This window comes from Oncorhynchus masou, chromosome 31 (assembly GCF_036934945.1).
Source record: "Oncorhynchus masou masou isolate Uvic2021 chromosome 31, UVic_Omas_1.1, whole genome shotgun sequence".
NCBI classification, from domain to species: Eukaryota; Metazoa; Chordata; class Actinopteri; order Salmoniformes; family Salmonidae; genus Oncorhynchus; species Oncorhynchus masou.
The window spans coordinates 90,538,650-90,558,162 of NC_088242.1; the positions used below are offsets into that span (position 1 = coordinate 90,538,650).

Sequence of the window (19,513 nt, forward strand, 5' to 3'; positions counted from 1 at the left end):
ACCACGAAAGGCAACAACTCAATATTTAGGTCTAACAACGCAACAAAACATGGCTGACCTTTGACCTTCAAATGCCTCTTTGGTGGTTGAGGGGTGACTTTCTGTTCTTTATCCTTATGGGGTAACTGGTCCTCTTCCTGTTGCCTGTGGGAATATTTTTACTTATTAACATATAATTAAAAGTCTTTGGATGTTATATGAAGATTGTGAAGGTCTTACCTGCAGGGATCTTTGGGGATGATGTCAACAGGCTCTATGAAATCTGGAGCTGTGTCGTAGTCTGAGGGACTAGACACTGGAGAGACAGAGAAAACAAAATATGATTTTCAACCAAACCAAACCAAACAACTCACCCCTTGCAAAGGCAGACACAATTACTGCATATGACCCAGTTCACATACTAAGGACATCTGTCATGTTTCTAACGTGACTTACTAGAGCTGGCGGAGATGAGTGAGGCTCTCCTCCTCTCCTGCAGGGTATTGCGGGGATCCTCCTCGGTAAGGTTGTAGGCCTGCCACAGGGAGATCTCCTCACTCTCCACAGAATCCATAGTCTCCTTCCCAGAGGTGGAGGTCTGGGCTTGCTGGAGAGGGCCAACAGAGGCCAGGACTGGGTGCACAGAAGGGGTGGAGGGCTGTGCTCGGGCTGCAGGCCTCTGGGTGGAGGGCTGTGCTGGGGCTGCAGGCCTCTGGGTGGAGGGTGGAAGGTTTTGAGGTTGACCCACAGTAATGTTGCCATTATATGAGGTCACACCAAACTTGTTGACCACCTCACATGTATAGACCCCAGTGTCTATGGCTGACATGTTGATGATCACCAGTGTGCAGACGCCATCCTCAGAGGTGTTCATGCGGTGGCGTTGGTCTCCTATGATCTGCTGGCCATTCTTCAGCCAGCGTACTACGTTGGACTTCCCTTCCACCACGCACGCTAGTTGGATGGTACCGTTGGTCTCAACGTTCTGGTTCTTGAACACCTGCTTGAAGATTGGCCGCATGTCTTTGCGGGTCTTGTATCCCTTGAAAGCTGCCTGGATCTTGATGGCGGCATCCAGCATCTCAGGTTCGTCCTCTACACTGATTTCCATGTCAGGTTCAGTCTTGTCTACTTGCTTAGTCATCGGGAGCCCCTTGGGAACCCCAGCTACAGCAACTACAGGCTTGTTGGTCTTCTGGTTGACTCTTACCTGGGTGGGGGCCTCAGTGGAGGACTCATCCTCTGAGATATGGACTTGGTTACCATCCACCGCAATCTTGTGTTTTTCCATCTCCTGTACTGTAGACCTTGCTGGCTGTTTGTCTCTCTTGTCTACCTCTGTCTCCTTCACCATAAACTTCACTGGCTGTTTGTCCTGATGGTCTATTTCTATATCAATCTCCTTTTTAGATCTAACAGACCTAACTATCTGCTCTACCCCAGCGTCCGACACTATAGATGCTTGTCTCGCTGGTGGAACTGGCTGTTTCCTCACCTCGTCTACCCCAGAATTAGAGACTGAAACAATCGATGCTCGTCTCGCTGGTGGAACTGGCTGTTTCCTCACTTTGTCTACCCCAGCATCCAAAACTGAAACAACAGAAGCATGTTTCACTGGTGGAACTGGCTGTTTCACCATTTGATCTACCCCAGCATCCGAAACTGAAACAACAGATGCTCGTCTCGCTGGTGGAACTGGCTGTTTCCTCACCTCGTCTACCCCAGCTTCCGACACTGAAACAACAGAAGCTTGTCTCGCTCGTGGAACTGTTTTTTTGCCAACATGCTCTACCCCAGCATCCGACAATGAAACAACAGAAGCTTGTTTCACTGGTGAAACTGGCTGTTTCCTCACTTCGTCTACCCCAGCATCCGACACTGAAACAACAGAAGCTTGTCTCGCTCGTGGAACTGTTTTTTTGCCAACATGCTCTACCCCAGCATCCGACAATGAAACAACAGAAGCTTGTTTCACTGGTGAAACTGGCTGTTTCCTCACTTCGTCTACCCCAGCATCCGACACTGAAACAACAGAAGCTTGTTTCACTGGTGAAACTGGCTGTTTCCTCACTTCGTCTACCCCAGCATCCGACACTGAAACAACAGAAGCTTGTTTCACTGGTGAAACTGGCTGTTTCCTCACTTCGTCTACCCCAGCATCTGAAACTGAAACAAGAGAAGCTCGTCTCGCAGGTGGAATGGGCTTTTTGCCTACATGCTCTACCCCAGCATCAGACACTATAGATGCTCGTCTCGCTGGTGGAACTGGCAGTTTCCTCACCTCGTCTACCCCAGCATCCAAAACTGAAAAAGGAGCTTGTGTCGCATGTGGAACTGGCTTTTTGCCTACATGCTCTACCCCAGCATCAGACACTATAGATGCTCGTCTCGCTGGTGGAACTGGCGGTTTCCTCACCTCGTCTACCCCAGCATCTGAAACTGAAAAAGGAGCTTGTGTCGCATGTGGAACTGGCTTTTTGCCTACATGCTCTACCCCAGCATCAGACACTATAGATGCTCGTCTCGCTGGTGGAACTGGCAGTTTCCTCACCTCGTCTACCCCAATCTCTTTCAATATCTTTTTCTCCTTTGGGTCTATTTCAGTCTTTTTCTCCTCTGTGTCTGTCACTATAGCTCTGACTGGCTGTTTCACTGGCTTTTTCTCCCTCTGGTCCATCTGTGAATCCTTCCCTTTAGACCTCAGTGGTGGTACTAGCTGTTTCTGGGTCTTTTCTGCTATGGTATCCTTCACCATACCTACTGGCTGTTTAACTTTCTGTTTCTCCTGCTGGTCTACCTTAGTCTCCTTACCCATAGACCTTAATGACTGTTTCTTATGTGGGTTTACAACGGTCTCTTTTTCCTCAAGCTCCAGATCTTCCTCTGACTCCACAATGGATGACCGGGTCATGCCCCGTTTCCTTGGCTCTGGAGGGCCAGTTTGGGCCTCTTCTGGTGGAGTAGTGGAAGAGGCAGCCTTTGTGGGAGGAATTGTCTTGGGAGGATCTGTCTTGTCTGAGGGAGGCTTTACTGTCACAGAGGCGGTGGTCTCCACACCACCTGCCTGGCACGTGTAGCTGCCACTGTCTTCCTTCTTCAGCTCCAGGATGTGTAGCTGAAACACACAGCCGTCCTGCCTCATCTTGTACTTCCTGTTTGGCCTGAGAGGTAGCCGGCCCTTCCTCCACTGGACTGGGACCGCAGGCTTAGACAACTCACAGGATAGGAAGGCAGTGCCCCCTTCCTCAGCCTCCACAGTCTGCAGCTCATCCTCAAAGTATGGAGTCAGCTCTGGAGAGACGGAAGATAATCAGGGAATTGGAAATCTACGTTCCATTTGACCAATGTTAGGATGAGTAATGCAAAGAGAAAATTCTGAATATTGTAACCCCCGGAGATAAAACTGAGTTCCTGGTTAGGTTACTTCGCTCTTTATGATTAAACATCCTTACCATTGACAGTCAGATTGGCGCTGCTCTGCATGTCCCCAGTGTCACAGGAGTATATCCCAGAGTCTCCTGGTTCCGTGTCATGGATGAGCAGCAGGTTGAGCTTGCCCTCCTTTCGAGTCTCATACTTATCTCCGTTCAGGAGGGGCATCCTGTTCCTCCTCCATGTGACAGGGCTAAAGAGGTCAGAGGTCGTACAGGATAAAGTGGCCATCTCCCCTTCCATGATGACGATGTCCCCAGGCTTCTTCTCAATGAGTACTGACAAAGACAGCAAACAGAGTAAACTACATATACACCTTCTAACTGCATACACATGAATGATTAAAGTGTATAATTCACATTGTACTGTAACAAAATCAAAAGAGGTGGCAAACCTTTGGGTTTGGGGAGCACCAACAATTGGGCGGAGGTCTTTTCCTCCCCGACCACAAAGGCCACGGTCCCGGTCTCCTCTGGCGTGGTCATGGTCAGGACCAGGCGGTGCTGGTGGCCCAAGCAGCTCATCTGGTTCATTTCATTCTTCTGCAGGAGGCTGGAGCCCAGCCACCACTCGCACTCGCTTACCTCCTTGTGTGACAGCTCGCACACAAACACTGCGTCCTGCCCGGCCATGATCTTCATGTCCTTCAGTCCTGATAAGATCACCACACGCTCTGTAGAGAAAGGGTTAGGATCAGTGTTACGCATACAAGTATCCTGTGTGTATTTGGTTTCTTTCCTTCTGCCCTAGTCACAGCTGTCACTCATCTGTCGCCATTCAGAAGACACACCTTCTCCTTTTCCATTACCCAATAACATCCCCTTTCCCTTGGTTTAAAAACCCAGTCAGTTGTTTTCCCAAACTCTCTCTCTCCCTCTCTCTTTGTATGCAGTGTTCTCTCTTTTGTTTTTGCACGTACATGTCACATTTGTCCATTATTATGTGCGTATGTATTGTTATAGTGTATGACTGTTTGTTTGTTGGTGGGAAAAGGGGGTACAAAGACAAGTAGCCCATGGGCATACACTACCGGTAGGAGACCATTGTCTAAGAACCCTAGTTAGGACTGGGTGGACCACCCACTGTATTTTATTGGTTAGTTAGATAGCGGTTATTGTAGCAAGCAAGACTAGTTTAGGGGTTTTGGGATATTTATTATTTCTTTCCTTGGGTCCAGCTCAGCCCCCCCCCCCCCCCTCAGTGTTTGAAGGTAAATTTAAGTTGTCTGTGGTTATTAGTTCTCACTGTTCCTTTTCACTGTTATGATTTGCATGAGATATGTTACGGGTCTCGTTTCCATCCACCCCTCGACTGCAGGGCCAAAGGGGTTCGTAACAATCAGGATAACTATTTATAGGATGACGTAGCAAGCCATACAGAGGGGATTACCCATTCAAAAGAATGCAAAGAAATGAGCAAGGTATAACCCATCCTCTACCCACAATAATCACATATCAAAAGGGGCCAAACATACTCATTGGGTTCCTTCAATTTTGTGAGTTTAATTAGGATATACTCTACATTTATTTCAGTACACTCTTAGATTTTGCTATCTATAACAGAAAAGGGTTCTTCGGCTGTCCCCATAGGAGAACCCTTTGAAGTACCCTTTTTTATTCCATGTAGAACCCTGTTTTGTTCCATGTAGAACCTTTTACCACATAGGGTTCTATGTGGAACCCAAAAGGGTTCCACCTGAAACCAAAAACGTGGAGCCAAAAAGGGTTCTCCTATGGGGACAGCCGAAAAAAAAACTTTTGGAACTTTTTTCTAAGAGTGTAGGATGGGGTTGGCCTACCTTTCACAACTAGCATGGCTGTGGTCTTCTTTCCCCTGGTGATGCAGCTGTACTCCCCGGCGTCCTCCAGACTCAACTTCCGGATCTCCAGGGTGTGAACAGGGCCTTTCTTCTTCAACGTGAACCTCTCCCCGTCTGTGACCAGGCAGGAGTCCTTCCTCCAGGTGACGGGGACCGTAACGCTGGAGACCTCACAGGAGAGGACCACTGACGTCCCCTCCAACGCCACCTTGCTCTCTAGCTCCTTCTCAAAGAAGACTGATGCAGCAGCTGTATGGACCAGAGATGGACATCATCTGAAAATGTCTTGTGCTTCGGGGCCATTGCCCTATACTACCTACAGAGTACAATACTGTATGGGTCACAATTTGTTATGAAAACACATTGTTCTCGAATAGATATGTTGTTTTATTCCTAAAGAGACCAGTTGTATTGATCTCTTGCTTTATTGTGTATTCTATTCCACTTTGGTACAGTTGCTGGGGAGGCCCATACTTCAACTCTTCAATTCCCGGTGAAGGAGCCTTTCATATCCAACAGAAATGACAGCCAGACAACATGTAAGATGTACTGTACCTCTCACGTTGACTTCAGCAGTGGTCTTCTGATCTCCGAATATACAGCTGTACTCCCCCACGTCCTCCGGTTGGATGTTCTTGATGTGCATCTCTGCTACCTTTCCCTCCAGCTTCATCTGGTACCTTCCTCCAGGGCTCACCTCCTCCTTGCCTTTCCACCACTCCACCGGGACTCCAGCTTTAGACAGCTCACAGCGCAGGTTCACGATGCCCCCCTCTGGGGCCTCCTGGTTCTTCAGGCCCATTTTGAAGGTGACAGGTATGGCTGAGGACATGAAATCAAAACCAACCATTTTAGTACTTTACAAAGATGTCACAAAGTGCTTAAAGGGATATTTGACTCAAAAAACGACTTGTTCATAAGTCCACTGTTAATACACTCACAAAAAGGTATGCATGTCAGCAATTGATTTGAAGAGAGCACTTTCAGTACAGAGCAGCAAGAATAAGCAGATCGTTTTTGAGTAAAATATCCCGTGAACAGAAACCAGGCTGAACAGAGGGTGCCCGTCCTCCTAAATTACCTTCACTTATTGCTGTGTTTACTATAATAAAATACACAACCCAATTAAGAAACCAATAGCATCTCCTCTTACCAGTGATGTTGACAGTGGCCGAGGTTTTGGCTTCTGCGTAAACACAACTGTAGAATCCGGTGTCCTCGAGCACTGCTTTCCTGATGGTCAGTTCCATCGTTGCCTCTCTCTTCCTTATCTGGTACCTCAATCCATTCTTCAGCAGCTCCTCACCCTTCCTCCACTCTGCGGGCAGTCCTGGTTTAGAGAGCTCGCAGAACAACGTCACACTGTTCTCCTCCTCGACTTCCTGGTTCTTCAACTTCACCTTGAACGTGATGGGAGGAGCTGGGGACAGCAAACAAGTAAATTGTCGACTCATATACAAACATATACAAATTAAAGTCCCTATAGTGGAAAAGTATAAAACGAGGGATTGCATGAATCAATGAAATATCAGGCATGTTATAACACTTCGCTGGTAATTATAGACTATTGTTGTTGAATACAACAACTGGGACGAAACAAATGTTATACAAAGTGTAGTACTATCCTCAGTCTGACTCACCCATCACGGTCAGCTCAGCAGTTGACTGGGTGTCTTTAGTCTTGCAGGTGTATTTCCCAGCGTCACTCTCCTCCACGTTATGGATGAGCAGTTTAGTGATGCGTCCCTCCTGCTTCATCTCATATTTGTCTCCAGACTTCAGGATGACTCTCCCCTTCCTCCAGTCCACTGGGGCTCCAGGCTTGGAGAGCTCACACCAGAACTCCCCACGGTCCCCCTCTTTGATCATCGCGTTCTGGACCTCTTGTGTGAATGTTACAGGGAGGGCTGAGAAGAATATGTATTTAAGACTGAGACGTTATCTGGCTCAACTGCTTTGATTTCTACACATCCTCTGACAGATTCATCTCATGTGTATCCCCCATGCCCCCTTGTGGAAAATGTACTTGGTGTCATCCAACGCACAATCCAGAAATTATATTCAAAGATATTTACATTTTCAGAATAACACACTTGCCAACAACCTTAGAAGAATAAACAGTATATCAATGTATTAGCATGTAGTAAAAATGTGCAAAGACCATACCCCTAACTTTGATGTCAGCTGCTGTCCTGACATTGCAGGCGGTGACACAGCTATACTCCCCAGCGTCCTGCAGCACCACGTTCCAGATGACCATCTCAGCAGTCCTCCCCTCCTGTTTCATCTGGTACCTCTTCCCTTCCCTCAGCAGCTCCTCTCCCTTCAGCCATTCCACAGAGACTCCTGATTTAGACAGCTCGCAGCGCAACGTCACGTTACCCTCCTCCGGAGCCTCTTGGTTCTTTAGTTTCTGCTTGAAAGTGACTGGGACGGCTGAACAATGATAGAAACACATACTGTGAGATCAACAGCTTCTAGGATTGTGTGGTACACAGCGAGTTTAAAATGTCAAGACTATGCACATATTATTCAACAGCGTTTCCCCTACCAGTGATACTGATGGTGGCAAACGTTTTCTGGTCTTCCACCAAGCAGCTGTAGACTCCACTGTCTTCAGGTAAGGTGTTCCTGATGATCAGCTCCAACGTTGCATCTTTCTGCTTCATCTGGTACTTCTCTCCGTTCTGCAGCAGATCTGTTCCTCTCATCCATTCTACCAACATCCCTGGTTTAGAGAGCTCGCAGCGCAATGTCACATTGTTGCCCTCCTCAACCTGAACGTTTCTCAGTTCCTCTATAAATGTGACGGGTCGAACTGAAAGACACCATAGAGGGCTGTCAAACCTTTCTGAAACATATATTTCCCTTATTTGTTAAAAACAACTGGAGTTGAAAACACATTTGTGTCTTACTATTGAAACATACAACCTATTTGCCAAATGCAATATTCAAGCTTTCTCCAACATTTCCAAACTATAACCAAAATATAACCAAAATATACCCACCATTTATTGTAACAGTGGCTGTAGTCTTTTGTTCACCACAAATACAGGTGTAAACCCCACTGTCTTCCAGATTCGCATCGATAATCTTCAATTCCACCAGTAAATCTTTTTTCCTTATCTGGCACTTGTCTACATTCTTCAACAGCTCTGCTCCCCTCTTCCACACAACTGACGCTGCAGGTTTAGACAGCTCACAGCGTAGTGTCACAGTCTTACCCTCCTCAACTGCCATGTTCCTCAGCTGTTCTTTGAAAGTGGGGGGTAGGCCTGAGGAAAACAAGGAACAGTAGTTAGTGGTGCTAAACCCTTAATGTGGAAAGGAGAAAGGGCTAGTCCATTTCATGCATTATGCTTGTGCTTCTGTTACCAAGAGACTCAAATTATCCAGAGTGTGTCCCTGGGGTTCAGTGAACTCTGACATAATGTTCAACAATGACAAAACACAGATTTTTGATGCAGTGCCAAGATCCTTCTTTTACTGTCAGACAGCACTTTAAAACAATGTTATTAGTTCTCAGGCACATTGTTACAGGCACAGAGCCCTGACCTCAACCCCAATCGAACACCTTTGGGATGATTTGGAACACTGACTGCAAGCCAGGCCGAATCGCCCAACATCAGTGCCCGACCTCACTAATGCTCCTGTGGCTGAATGGAAGCAAGTCCCCGCAGCAATGTTCTAACATGAAGTGGAAAGCCTTCCCAGAAGAGTGGAGGCTGTTAAAGCAGCAATGTTCTAACATGAAGTGGAAAGCCTTCCCAGAAGAGTGGAGGCTGTTAAAGCAGCAATGTTCTAACATGAAGTGGAAAGCCTTCCCAGAAGAGTGGAGGCTGTTAAAGCAGCAATGTTCTAACATCTAGTGGAAAGCCTTCCCAGAAGAGTGGAGGCTGTTAAAGCAGCAATGTTCTAACATGAAGTGGAAAGCCTTCCCAGAAGAGTGGAGGCTGTTAAAGCAGCAATGTTCTAACATCTAGTGGAAAGCCTTCCCAGAAGAGTGGAGGCTGTTAAAGCAGCAATGTTCTAACATGAAGTGGAAAGCCTTCCCAGAAGAGTGGAGGCTGTTAAAGCAGCAATGTTCTAACATGAAGTGGAAAGCCTTCCCAGAAGAGTGGAGGCTGTTAAAGCAGCAATGTTCTAACATGAAGTGGAAAGCCTTCCCAGAAGAGTGGAGGCTGTTAAAGCAGCAATGTTCTAACATGAAGTGGAAAGCCTTCCCAGAAGAGTGGAGGCTGTTAAAGCAGCAATGTTCTAACATGAAGTGGAAAGCCTTCCCAGAAGAGTGGAGGCTGTTAAAGCAGCAATGTTCTAACATGAAGTGGAAAGCCTTCCCAGAAGAGTGGAGGCTGTTAAAGCAGCAATGTTCTAACATCTAGTGGAAAGCCTTCCCAGAAGAGTGGAGGCTGTTAAAGCAGCAATGTTCTAACATGAAGTGGAAAGCCTTCCCAGAAGAGTGGAGGCTGTTAAAGCAGCAATGTTCTAACATGAAGTGGAAAGCCTTCCCAGAAGAGTGGAGGCTGTTAAAGCAGCAATGTTCTAACATGAAGTGGAAAGCCTTCCCAGAAGAGTGGAGGCTGTTAAAGCAGCAATGTTCTAACATGAAGTGGAAAGCCTTCCCAGAAGAGTGGAGGCTGTTAAAGCAGCAATGTTCTAACATGAAGTGGAAAGCCTTCCCAGAAGAGTGGAGGCTGTTAAAGCAGCAATGTTCTAACATGAAGTGGAAAGCCTTCCCAGAAGAGTGGAGGCTGTTAAAGCAGCAATGTTCTAACATGAAGTGGAAAGCCTTCCCAGAAGAGTGGAGGCTGTTAAAGCAGCAATGTTCTAACATGAAGTGGAAAGCCTTCCCAGAAGAGTGGAGGCTGTTCTGGCAGCAAAGGGGAGGACCAACTCCATATGAATGCCCAGGATTTTACAATAACATTTGCTTTGTGCAAGTGTCCACATACTTTTGGTCATGTAGCGTACCTTCTGATTGTAGGTTTTGTGCCCCAGACGCAATCGCAAGACGATATAGGCCACAGTGATCCATCTTTTCTGCATGCAACAAAGCTTAGATGCATACAAGTAACCAGCGACAAACTTGCAGTAAAACTGATCTGAGGACTCATTCTGAGCACAGTCGTTTCAAGACCCTTTCTATTGGAGTAATGCCAACCATAAGCAAGTAATAGGGTAACAAGATACAAAAGAATATGGAAAGTTTTCAGGAATATGCTGAGCACACATAGTTTCACAGGAACATGGAGGCTGGTGGGAGGAGCTAAAGGAGGACGGTCTCATTGTAATGGCTGGAATGGAATCAATATAACGGTACCAAACACATGGAAACAACGTGTTTGACTCAGTTCCGTTGATTCCATTCCAGTCATTACAATAAACCCGTCCTCCGAATGCTCCTCCCACCAGCCTCCTCTGATGTGCTCTTTCTTGCCTGATACACACTGGACTGGAGATGCACCTGGATATACAGTATCACAAATACATTTTTATCACAAGTTACAATATAAAGTCGAACCATGTTCATTTTGGTCTGACTCACCCATCACGGTCAGCTCAGCAGTTGACTGGGTGTCTTTAGTCTTGCAGGTGTATTTCCCAGCGTCACTCTCCTCCACGTTATGGATGAGCAGTTTAGTGATGCGTCCCTCCTGCTTCATCTCATATTTGTCTCCAGACTTCAGGATGACTCTCCCCTTCCTCCAGTCCACTGGGGCTCCAGGCTTGGAGAGCTCACACCAGAACTCCCCACTGTCCCCCTCTTTGATCATCGCGTTCTGGAGCTGGCGCTTGAACGTCACAGGGAGAGCTGTGGAAACATTAACATTGGTTCATATTGTATGACCGCAAGAAGTACAAAATCAAACTCACTATCTGTGTATGGTCTCAAAGCAGGAGTCACTCAACCTGTCCACATCTAAATAAGTAAGTGTATTAAGGATGGTGTCAAAATCATTTTGCCCCAGGGGGCCGCATTCCGTTTTCAATGAGGTCTGGAAGGCCGCACTGATTTAAAAAAACATTTCCTCGCTGTCAAAATGTAATTTAAAAAAATATATCCAACAACCTCACCCCATCAACGATATTAATTTGTATACAGTGCCTTGCGAAAGTATTCGGCCCCCTTGAACTTTGCGACCTTTTGCCACATTTCAGGCTTCAAACATAAAGATATAAAACTGTATTTTTTGTGAAGAATCAACAACAAGTGGGACACAATCATGAAGTGGAACGACATTTATTGGATATTTCAAACTTTTTTAACAAATCAAAAACTGAAAAATTAGGCGTGCAAAATTATTCAGCCCCTTTACTTTCAGTGCAGCAAACTCTCTCCAGAAGTTCAGTGAGGATCTCTGAATGATCCAATGTTGACCTAAATGACTAATGATGATAAATACAATCCTCCTGTTTGTAATCAAGTCTCCGTATAAATGCACCTGCACTGTGATAGTCTCAGAGGTCCGTTAAAAGCGCAGAGAGCATCATGAAGAACAAGGAACACACCAGGCAGGTCCGAGATACTGTTGTGAAGAAGTTTAAAGCCGGATTTGGATTCAAAAAGATTTCCCAAGCTTTAAACATCCCAAGGAGCACTGTGCAAGCGATAATATTGAAATGGAAGGAGTATCAGACCACTGCAAATTTACCAAGACCTGGCCGTCCCTCTAAACTTTCAGCTCATACAAAGAGAAGACTGATCAGAGATGCAGCCAAGATGTTATGTACTTGAGTGAAGACCCAAAAGCGGTTTTAACAGAAAACAGAGTTCTTTAATGAAAAACAGGAATGGCATAAATCCTCTTCCAACGTAGTCAATGGAACAAAAAGAACGTTAGTATAATGCAGGATGCACCTGCCAGGCAGACTCCGACAGGATAGGACAAGGTGGAAGCAAACGGGACGACAGCTTGCTTCTGGCATCAAAAACACAAACAAGAATCAGACACTGAAAGTAGCAGGAACAGAGAGAGAAATAGAGACCTAATCAGAGGGGGAAGGGAGAACAGGTGGGAAAGAGTGAATGAGCTAGTTAGGGAGATGTAGAACAGCTGAAGAATGAGAGACAGAGAAGGTAACCTAAAAAGACCAGCAGAGAGAGACAGAGTGAAGAGAAAGGACAGGAACAGACATAACAAGACATGACAGTACCCCCCACTCACCGAGCGCCTCCTGGCGCACTCGAGGAGGAAACCTGGCGGCAACGGAGGAAATCATCGATCAGCGAACGGTCCAGCACGTCCCGAGAGGGAACCCAACTCCTCTCCTCAGGACCGTACCCCTCCCAATCCACTAGGTACTGATGACCACGGCCACGAGGGCGCATGTCCAAAATCTTACGAACCCTGTAGATGGGTGCGCCCTCGACAAGGGTGGGGGGGAGGGACGAGCGGGGGCGCGAAGAACGGGCTTAACACAGGAGACATGGAAGACCGGGTGAACGCGACGAAGATAGCGGGAGAAGAAGTCGCACTGCGACAGGATTAATGACCTGAGAAATACGGAACGGACCAATGAACCGCGGGGCCAACTTGCGAGAAGCTGTCTTAAGGGGAAGGTTCTGAGTGGAGAGCCATACTCTCTGACCGCAACAATATCTAGGACTCTTGGTCCTACGCTTATTAGCGGCCCTCACAGTCTGCGCCCTATTACGGCAAAGTGCCGACCTGACCCCCTTCCAGGTGCGCTCGCAACGCTGGACAAAAGCCTGAGCGGAGGGGACGCAGGACTCGGCGAGCTGAGATGAGAACAGCGGAGGCTGGTACCCGAGGCTACTCTGAAAAGGGGATAGACCGGTAGCAGACGAGGGAAGCGAGTTGTGGGCGTACTCTGCCCAGGGGAGCTGTTCTGACCAAGACGCAGGGTTACGAAAAGAAAGACTGCGTAAAATGCGACCAACAGTCTGATTGGCCCGTTCGGCTTGACCGTTAGACTGGGGATGAAAGCCGGACGAGAGACTGACGGAAGCCCCAATCAAACGGCAAAACTCCCTCCAAAATTGAGACGTGAACTGCGGGCCTCTGTCGGAAACGACGTCAGACGGAAGGCCATGAATTCGGAAAACATTCTCGATAACGATCTGAGCCGTCTCCTTAGCAGAAGGGAGCTTATCGAGAGGAATGAAATGAGCCGCCTTAGAGAATCTATCGACAACCGTAAGAATAACTGTCTTCCCCGCTGATGAAGGCAGTCCGGTGATAAAATCTAAAGCGATGTGAGACCACGGTCGAGAGGGAATGGGAAGCGGTCTGAGACGGCCGGCAGGAGGAGAGTTCCCAGATTTAGTCTGCGCGCAGACCGAACAAGCGGCGACAAATCGACGCGCGTCACGTTACCGAGTGGGCCACCAGAAACGCTGGCGAATGGAAGCGAGCGTACCCCGAACGCCGGGGTGGCCGGCTAACTTGGCAGAGTGGGCCCACTGAAGAACGGCCGGACGAGTAGGAACGGGAACGAACAGAAGGTTCCTAGGACAAGCTCGCGGCGACGGAGTGTGAGCGAGTGCTTGCTTTACCTGCCTCTCAATTCCCCAGACAGTCAACCCGACAACACGCCCCTCAGGGAGAATCCCTCGGGGTCGGTGGAGACCTCAGAAGAACTGAAGAGACGAGATAAAGCATCAGGCTTGGTGTTTTTGAGCCTGGACGATAAGAAATAACAAACTCGAAACGAGCGAAAAACAGAGCCCAACGAGCCTGACGCGCATTAAGTCGTTTGGCTGAACGGATGTACTCAAGGTTCCTATGGTCAGTCCAAACGACAAAAGGAACGGTCGCCCCCTCCAACCACTGTCGCCATTCGCCTAGGGCTAAGCGGATGGCGAGCAGTTCGCGATTACCAACATCATAGTTACGTTCTGACGGCGATAAGCGATGAGAGAAAAACGCGCAAGGATGGACCTTGCCGTCAGAGAGAGAGCGCTGAGAAAGAATGGCTCCCACGCCCACCTCTGACGCGTCAACCTCAACAACAAACTGACTAGAGATGTCAGGTGTAACAAGAATAGGTGCGGATGTAAAACGATTCTTAAGAAGATCAAAAGCTCCCTGGGCGGAAACGGACCACTTAAAGCACGTCTTAACAGAAGTAAGGGCTGTGAGGGGAGCTGCCACCTGACCGAAATTACGGATGAAACGACGATAGAAATTAGCGAAGCCCAGAAAGCGCTGCAGCTCGACGCGTGACTTAGGAACGGGCCAATCAATGACAGCCTGGACCTTAGCGGGATCCATCTTAATGCCCTCAGCGGAAATAACGGAACCGAGAAAAGGGACAGAGGCGGCATGAAAAGTGCACTTCTCAGCCTTCACATAAAGACAGTTCTCCAAAAGGCGCTGGAGGACGCGTCGCACGTGCTGAACATGAATCGAGAGAGACGGTGAAAAAATCAGGATATCGTCCATGTAAACGAAAACAAAAATGTTCAGCATGTCTCTCAGGACGTCGTTAACTAGTGCCTGAAAGACAGCTGGAGCGTTAACGAGGCCGAAAGGAAGAACCCGGTATTCAAAGTGCCCTAACGGAGTGTTAAACGCCGTCTTCCACTCGTCCCCCTCCCTGATGCGCACGAGATGGTAGGCGTTACGAAGGTCCAATTTGGTGAAAAACCTGGCTCCCTGCAGGATCTCGAAGGCTGAAGACATAAGAGGAAGCGGATAACGATTCTTAACTGTTATGTCATTCAGCCCTCGATAATCCACGCATGGGCGCAGGGACCCGTCCTTCTTCTGAACAAAAAAAAACCCCGCTCCGGCGGGAGAGGAGGAGGAGACTATGGTACCGGCGTCGAGCGAAACCGACAAATAATCCTCGAGAGCCTTACGTTCGAGAGCCGACAGAGAGTATAATCTACCCCGGGGGAGTAGTTCCCGGAAGGAGATCAATACTACAGTCATACGACCGGTGTGGAGGGAGAGAAGTGGCCTTGGAACGACTGAACACCGTGCGCAGATCGTGATACTCCTCCGGCACCCCTGTCAAATCGCCAGGCTCCTCCTGTGAAGAAGAGACAGAGGAAACAGGAGGGATAGCAGACATTAAACAGGTCACATGACAAGAAACATTCCAGGATAGGATAGTATTACTAGACCAATTAATAGAAGGGTTATGGCGCACTAGCCAGGGATGACCCAAAACAACAGGTGTAAAAGGTGAACGAAAAATTAGAAAAGAAATGGTTTCGCTATGATTACCAGAGACAGTGAGGGTTAAAGGCAGCATCTCACGCTGAATCTTGGGGAGAGAACTACCATCTAAAGCGAACAAGGCCGTGGGCTCCCTAACTGTCTGAGAGGAATGTCATGTTCCCGAGCCCAGGTCTCGTCCATAAAACAGCCCTCCGCCCCAGAGTCTATCAAGGCACTGCAGGAAGCAGATGAACCGGGCCAGCGGAGATGGACCGGAAAGGTAGTGCGTGATCCAGAAGGAGAGGCCTGAGTAGTTGCGCTCACCAGTAGCCCTCCTCTTACTGATGAGCTCTGGCTTTTACTGGACATGAGGTGACAAAATGACCAGCGGAGCCGCAGTAGAGACAGAGGCGATTGGTGATTCTCCGTTCCTTCTCCTTGGCCGAGATGCGGATACCCCCAGCTGCATAGGCTCAGCATCCGAGCCGGCGGAGGAGGGTGGCAGTGATGCGGCAGGTGGCAGTGATGTGGAGAGGGGAGCAACGGAGAACGCGAGCTCCTTTCCACGAGCTCGGCGACGAAGATCAAACCGTCGCTCTATGCGAATAGCGAGAGCTATTAAGGAGTCCAGACTGGAAGGAACCTCCCGGGAGAGGATCTCATCCTTAACCTCGACGAGGAGACCCTCCAGAAAACGAGCGAGCAAAGCCGGCTCGTTCCAGTCACTAGAGGCAGCGAGAGTGCGAAACTCAATAGAATAATCCGTTATGGATCGATTCCCCTGACATAGGGAAGACAGGGCCCTGGAAGCCTCCTCCCCAAAAACAGAACGGTCAAAAACCCGTATCATCTCCTCCTTAAAGTCCTGATACTGGTTAATACACTCAGCCCTCGCCTCCCAGATTGCCGTGCCCCACTCACGCGCCCGTCCGGTAAGGAGAGAAATGACGTAGGCGATGCGGGCTGCGCTCCTGGAGTAAGTGTTGGGCTGGAGAGAGAACACCACATCACACTGAGTGAGGAATGAGCGGCACTCAGTGGGCTCCCCAGAGTAACACGGCGGGTTGTTGATCCTGGGCTCCGGAGACTCGGAAACCCTGGAAGTGGGCGGTGGAACGAGGTGGAGTTGGTGAACCTGTCTTGTGAGGTCGGAGACTTGGACGGCCAGAGTCTCAACGGCATGTCGAGCAGCAGACAATTCCTCCTCGTGTCTGCCTAGCATCGCTCCCTGGATCTCGACGGCGGAGTGAAAAGGGTCCGGAGCCGCTGGGTCCATTCTTGGTCTGATTCTTCTGTTATGTACTTGAGTGAAGACCCAAAAGCGGTTTTAACAGAAAACAGAGTTCTTTAATGAAAAACAGGAATGGCATAAATCCTCTTCCAACGTAGTCAATGGAACAAAAAGAACGTTAGTATAATGCAGGATGCACCTGCCAGGCAGACTCCGACAGGATAGGACAAGGTGGAAGCAAACGGGACGACAGCTTGCTTCTGGCATCAAAAACACAAACAAGAATCAGACACTGAAAGTAGCAGGAACAGAGAGAGAAATAGAGACCTAATCAGAGGGGGAAGGGAGAACAGGTGGGAAAGAGTGAATGAGCTAGTTAGGGGAGATGTAGAACAGCTGAAGAATGAGAGACAGAGAAGGTAACCTAAAAAGACCAGCAGAGAGAGACAGAGTGAAGAGAAAGGACAGGAACAGACATAACAAGACATGACACAAGAGGCCCATGATCACTCTGGATGAACTGCAGAGATCTACAGCTGAGGTGGGAGACTCTGTCCATAGGACAACAATCAGTCGTATATTGCACAAATCTGGCCTTTATGGTAGAGTGGCAAGAAGAAAGCCATTTCTTAAAGATATCCATAAAAAGTGTTGTTTAAAGTTTGCCACAAGCCACCTGGGAGACACACCAAACATGTGGAAGAAGGTGCTCTGGTCAGATGAAACCAAAATTGGACTTTTTGGCAACAATGCAAAACGTTATGTTTAGAGTAAATGCAACACAGCCCATCACCCTGAACACACCATACCCACTGTCAAACATGGTGGTGGCAGCATCATGGTTTGGGCCTGCTTTTCTTCAGTAGGGACAGGGAAGATGGTTAAAATTGATGGGAAGATGGATGGAGCCAAATACAGGACCATTCTGGAAGAAAACCTGATGGAGACTGCAAAAGACCTGAGACTGGGACGGAGATTTGTCTTCCAACAAGACAATGATCCAAAACATAAAGCAAAATCTACAATGGAATGGTTCAAAAATAAACATATCCAGGTGTTAGAATGGCCAAGTCAAAGTCCAGACCTGAATCCAATCGAGAATCTGTGGAAAGAACTGAAAACTGCTGTTCACAAATGCTTTCCATCCAACCTCACTGAGCTCGAGCTGTTTTGCAAGGAGGAATGGGAAAAAATTTCAGTCTCTCGATGTGCAAAACTGATAGAGACATACCCCAAGCGACTTACAGCTGTAATTGCAGCAAAAGGTGGCGCTACAAAGTATTAACTTAAGGGGGCTGAATAATTTTGCACGCCCAATTTTTCAGTTTTTGATTTGTTAAAAAAGTTTGAAATATCCAATAAATGTCGTTCCACTTCATGATTGTGTCCCACTTGTTGTTGATTCTTCACAAAAAAATACAGTTTTATATCTTTATGTTTGAAGCCTGAAATGTGGCAAAAGGTCGCAAAGTTCAAGGGGGCCGAATACTTTCGCAAGGCACTGTATATGTTTTTCTCATTGATATAGATCAAATGTTGATTACCTTGCACTTTAACTACAGCGGTGGTCTTCTGGTCTCCAGTGACACAGCTGTATTTTCCTATGTCCTCCGGTTGCACGTTGGTAATGGTCATCTCAGCGATCCTCCCCTCCAGTTTGATCTGGTACTTTCCCCCTGACAGGTCCTGGGACAGTTCTGTCTCCCCCCTCCACCACTCCACCGGGACGCCAGACTTAGACAGCTCACAGCGCAGGGTCACGTTGCCCTTCTCTGGGGCATCCTGGTTCTTCAAACCCACTCTGAAGGTGGCGGGAACAGCTGAGGGAACCAAGAGAGATAGGAAGTCAGCGAAAATAGAATATTTTATCAAAGAATGAAAACTGAACACTGTGAAATCTAGAACAGCCTTGAGAAACCTTTACCATTCACCAGATAAGATGAAGGACAATGAATTAAACCTACACTGGAGCTAAGGGCTCAAGTTAAGTCAGTCATGGAACATTTAACCAAGTTTATGTGCGATGAGCACCAGTGACAATTGTTTCATTAGAGCACAAAGCGTTATTGCCCCTACCAAGGACTTTGACTGTGGCCTTTGTCTTCTGATCTCGACACACACAGCTGTAGACTCCACTGTCCTCAGGCAGAGCCTCCCTGATGATGAGCTCCAGTGCCAAACCTCTCTGCTTCATCTGATACTTGTCTCCATTTTGCAGTATCATCTGTCCTCCCAGCCTCCACTCCACAGGGACCCCTGATTTAGACAGCTCACAGTGCAGGCTGATGGTGATCCCTTCCTCAGTCTGCAGATTCCTCAGCTTTTGCTTGAAAGTGATTGGAATTGCTGAAAGAAACCACAGAACTGAGAAACATGGACGCCGTCTATTCACTTACAGAAAGGATTGTAATTTGATGCTGATGTATACTGCATAAAACATTTTTCACATTTTATATAAAATTCAATGTGAATTTACATATTTTTTAAATGATCTCCAATCCTTTACCCGTGACAGTAACACCGGCTGTGGTCTCCACATTGCCACAAACGCAGGTGTAGATATTGCTGTCTTCAGGTTTCGCATCCAGAATCTTCAGTTCATTCACCAACTCTCTCTGCTTTATCTGAAACTTCTCTCCGTTGTTCAGCAGCTCCTCTCCTCCCATCATCCATTCTACAGGGACTCCTGGTTTAGAGAGCTCACAGTGTAACACCAAATTGTTCCCCTCCTCAACCTGTGCGTTCCTCAGCTTTTTTTTGAAGGTAATGGGCAGGGCTGAAGAAACATGGAAAATAGTTTAATGAGAATAGTATAAATTGTAATGTATTTTGGCCTTCATGTAAATGACAAAAATGCAAATGTATAAAAAGTAACTTCAAGAAAGATCTGCTGTAGCTGTACAGGAAAACATAATAAGGCTG

At 47.6% G+C, this 19,513-nt stretch overlaps 1 protein-coding gene across 1 annotated transcript in view; it reads right to left on the bottom strand.

The window, feature by feature from the left end:
* Positions 1-19,513, bottom strand: part of LOC135525053 (obscurin-like) — a 53,010-nt gene that overhangs the window by 22,566 nt on the left and 10,931 nt on the right. Inside the window, exons 13-29 of the mRNA XM_064952818.1 lie at positions 19,098-19,367; positions 18,668-18,937; positions 18,136-18,411; positions 10,776-11,042; positions 8,239-8,505; positions 7,782-8,048; positions 7,397-7,666; positions 6,871-7,137; positions 6,384-6,650; positions 5,786-6,052; positions 5,210-5,479; positions 3,806-4,084; positions 3,432-3,689; positions 2,531-3,270; positions 436-1,189; positions 220-295; positions 59-144 (exon numbers count right to left, since the gene is read on the bottom strand). Coding sequence (XP_064808890.1) covers positions 59-144; positions 220-295; positions 436-1,189; positions 2,531-3,270; positions 3,432-3,689; positions 3,806-4,084; positions 5,210-5,479; positions 5,786-6,052; positions 6,384-6,650; positions 6,871-7,137; positions 7,397-7,666; positions 7,782-8,048; positions 8,239-8,505; positions 10,776-11,042; positions 18,136-18,411; positions 18,668-18,937; positions 19,098-19,367 — 5,151 coding nt within the window. The remainder of the gene's footprint in view (positions 1-58; positions 145-219; positions 296-435; positions 1,190-2,530; positions 3,271-3,431; positions 3,690-3,805; positions 4,085-5,209; positions 5,480-5,785; positions 6,053-6,383; positions 6,651-6,870; positions 7,138-7,396; positions 7,667-7,781; positions 8,049-8,238; positions 8,506-10,775; positions 11,043-18,135; positions 18,412-18,667; positions 18,938-19,097; positions 19,368-19,513) is intronic.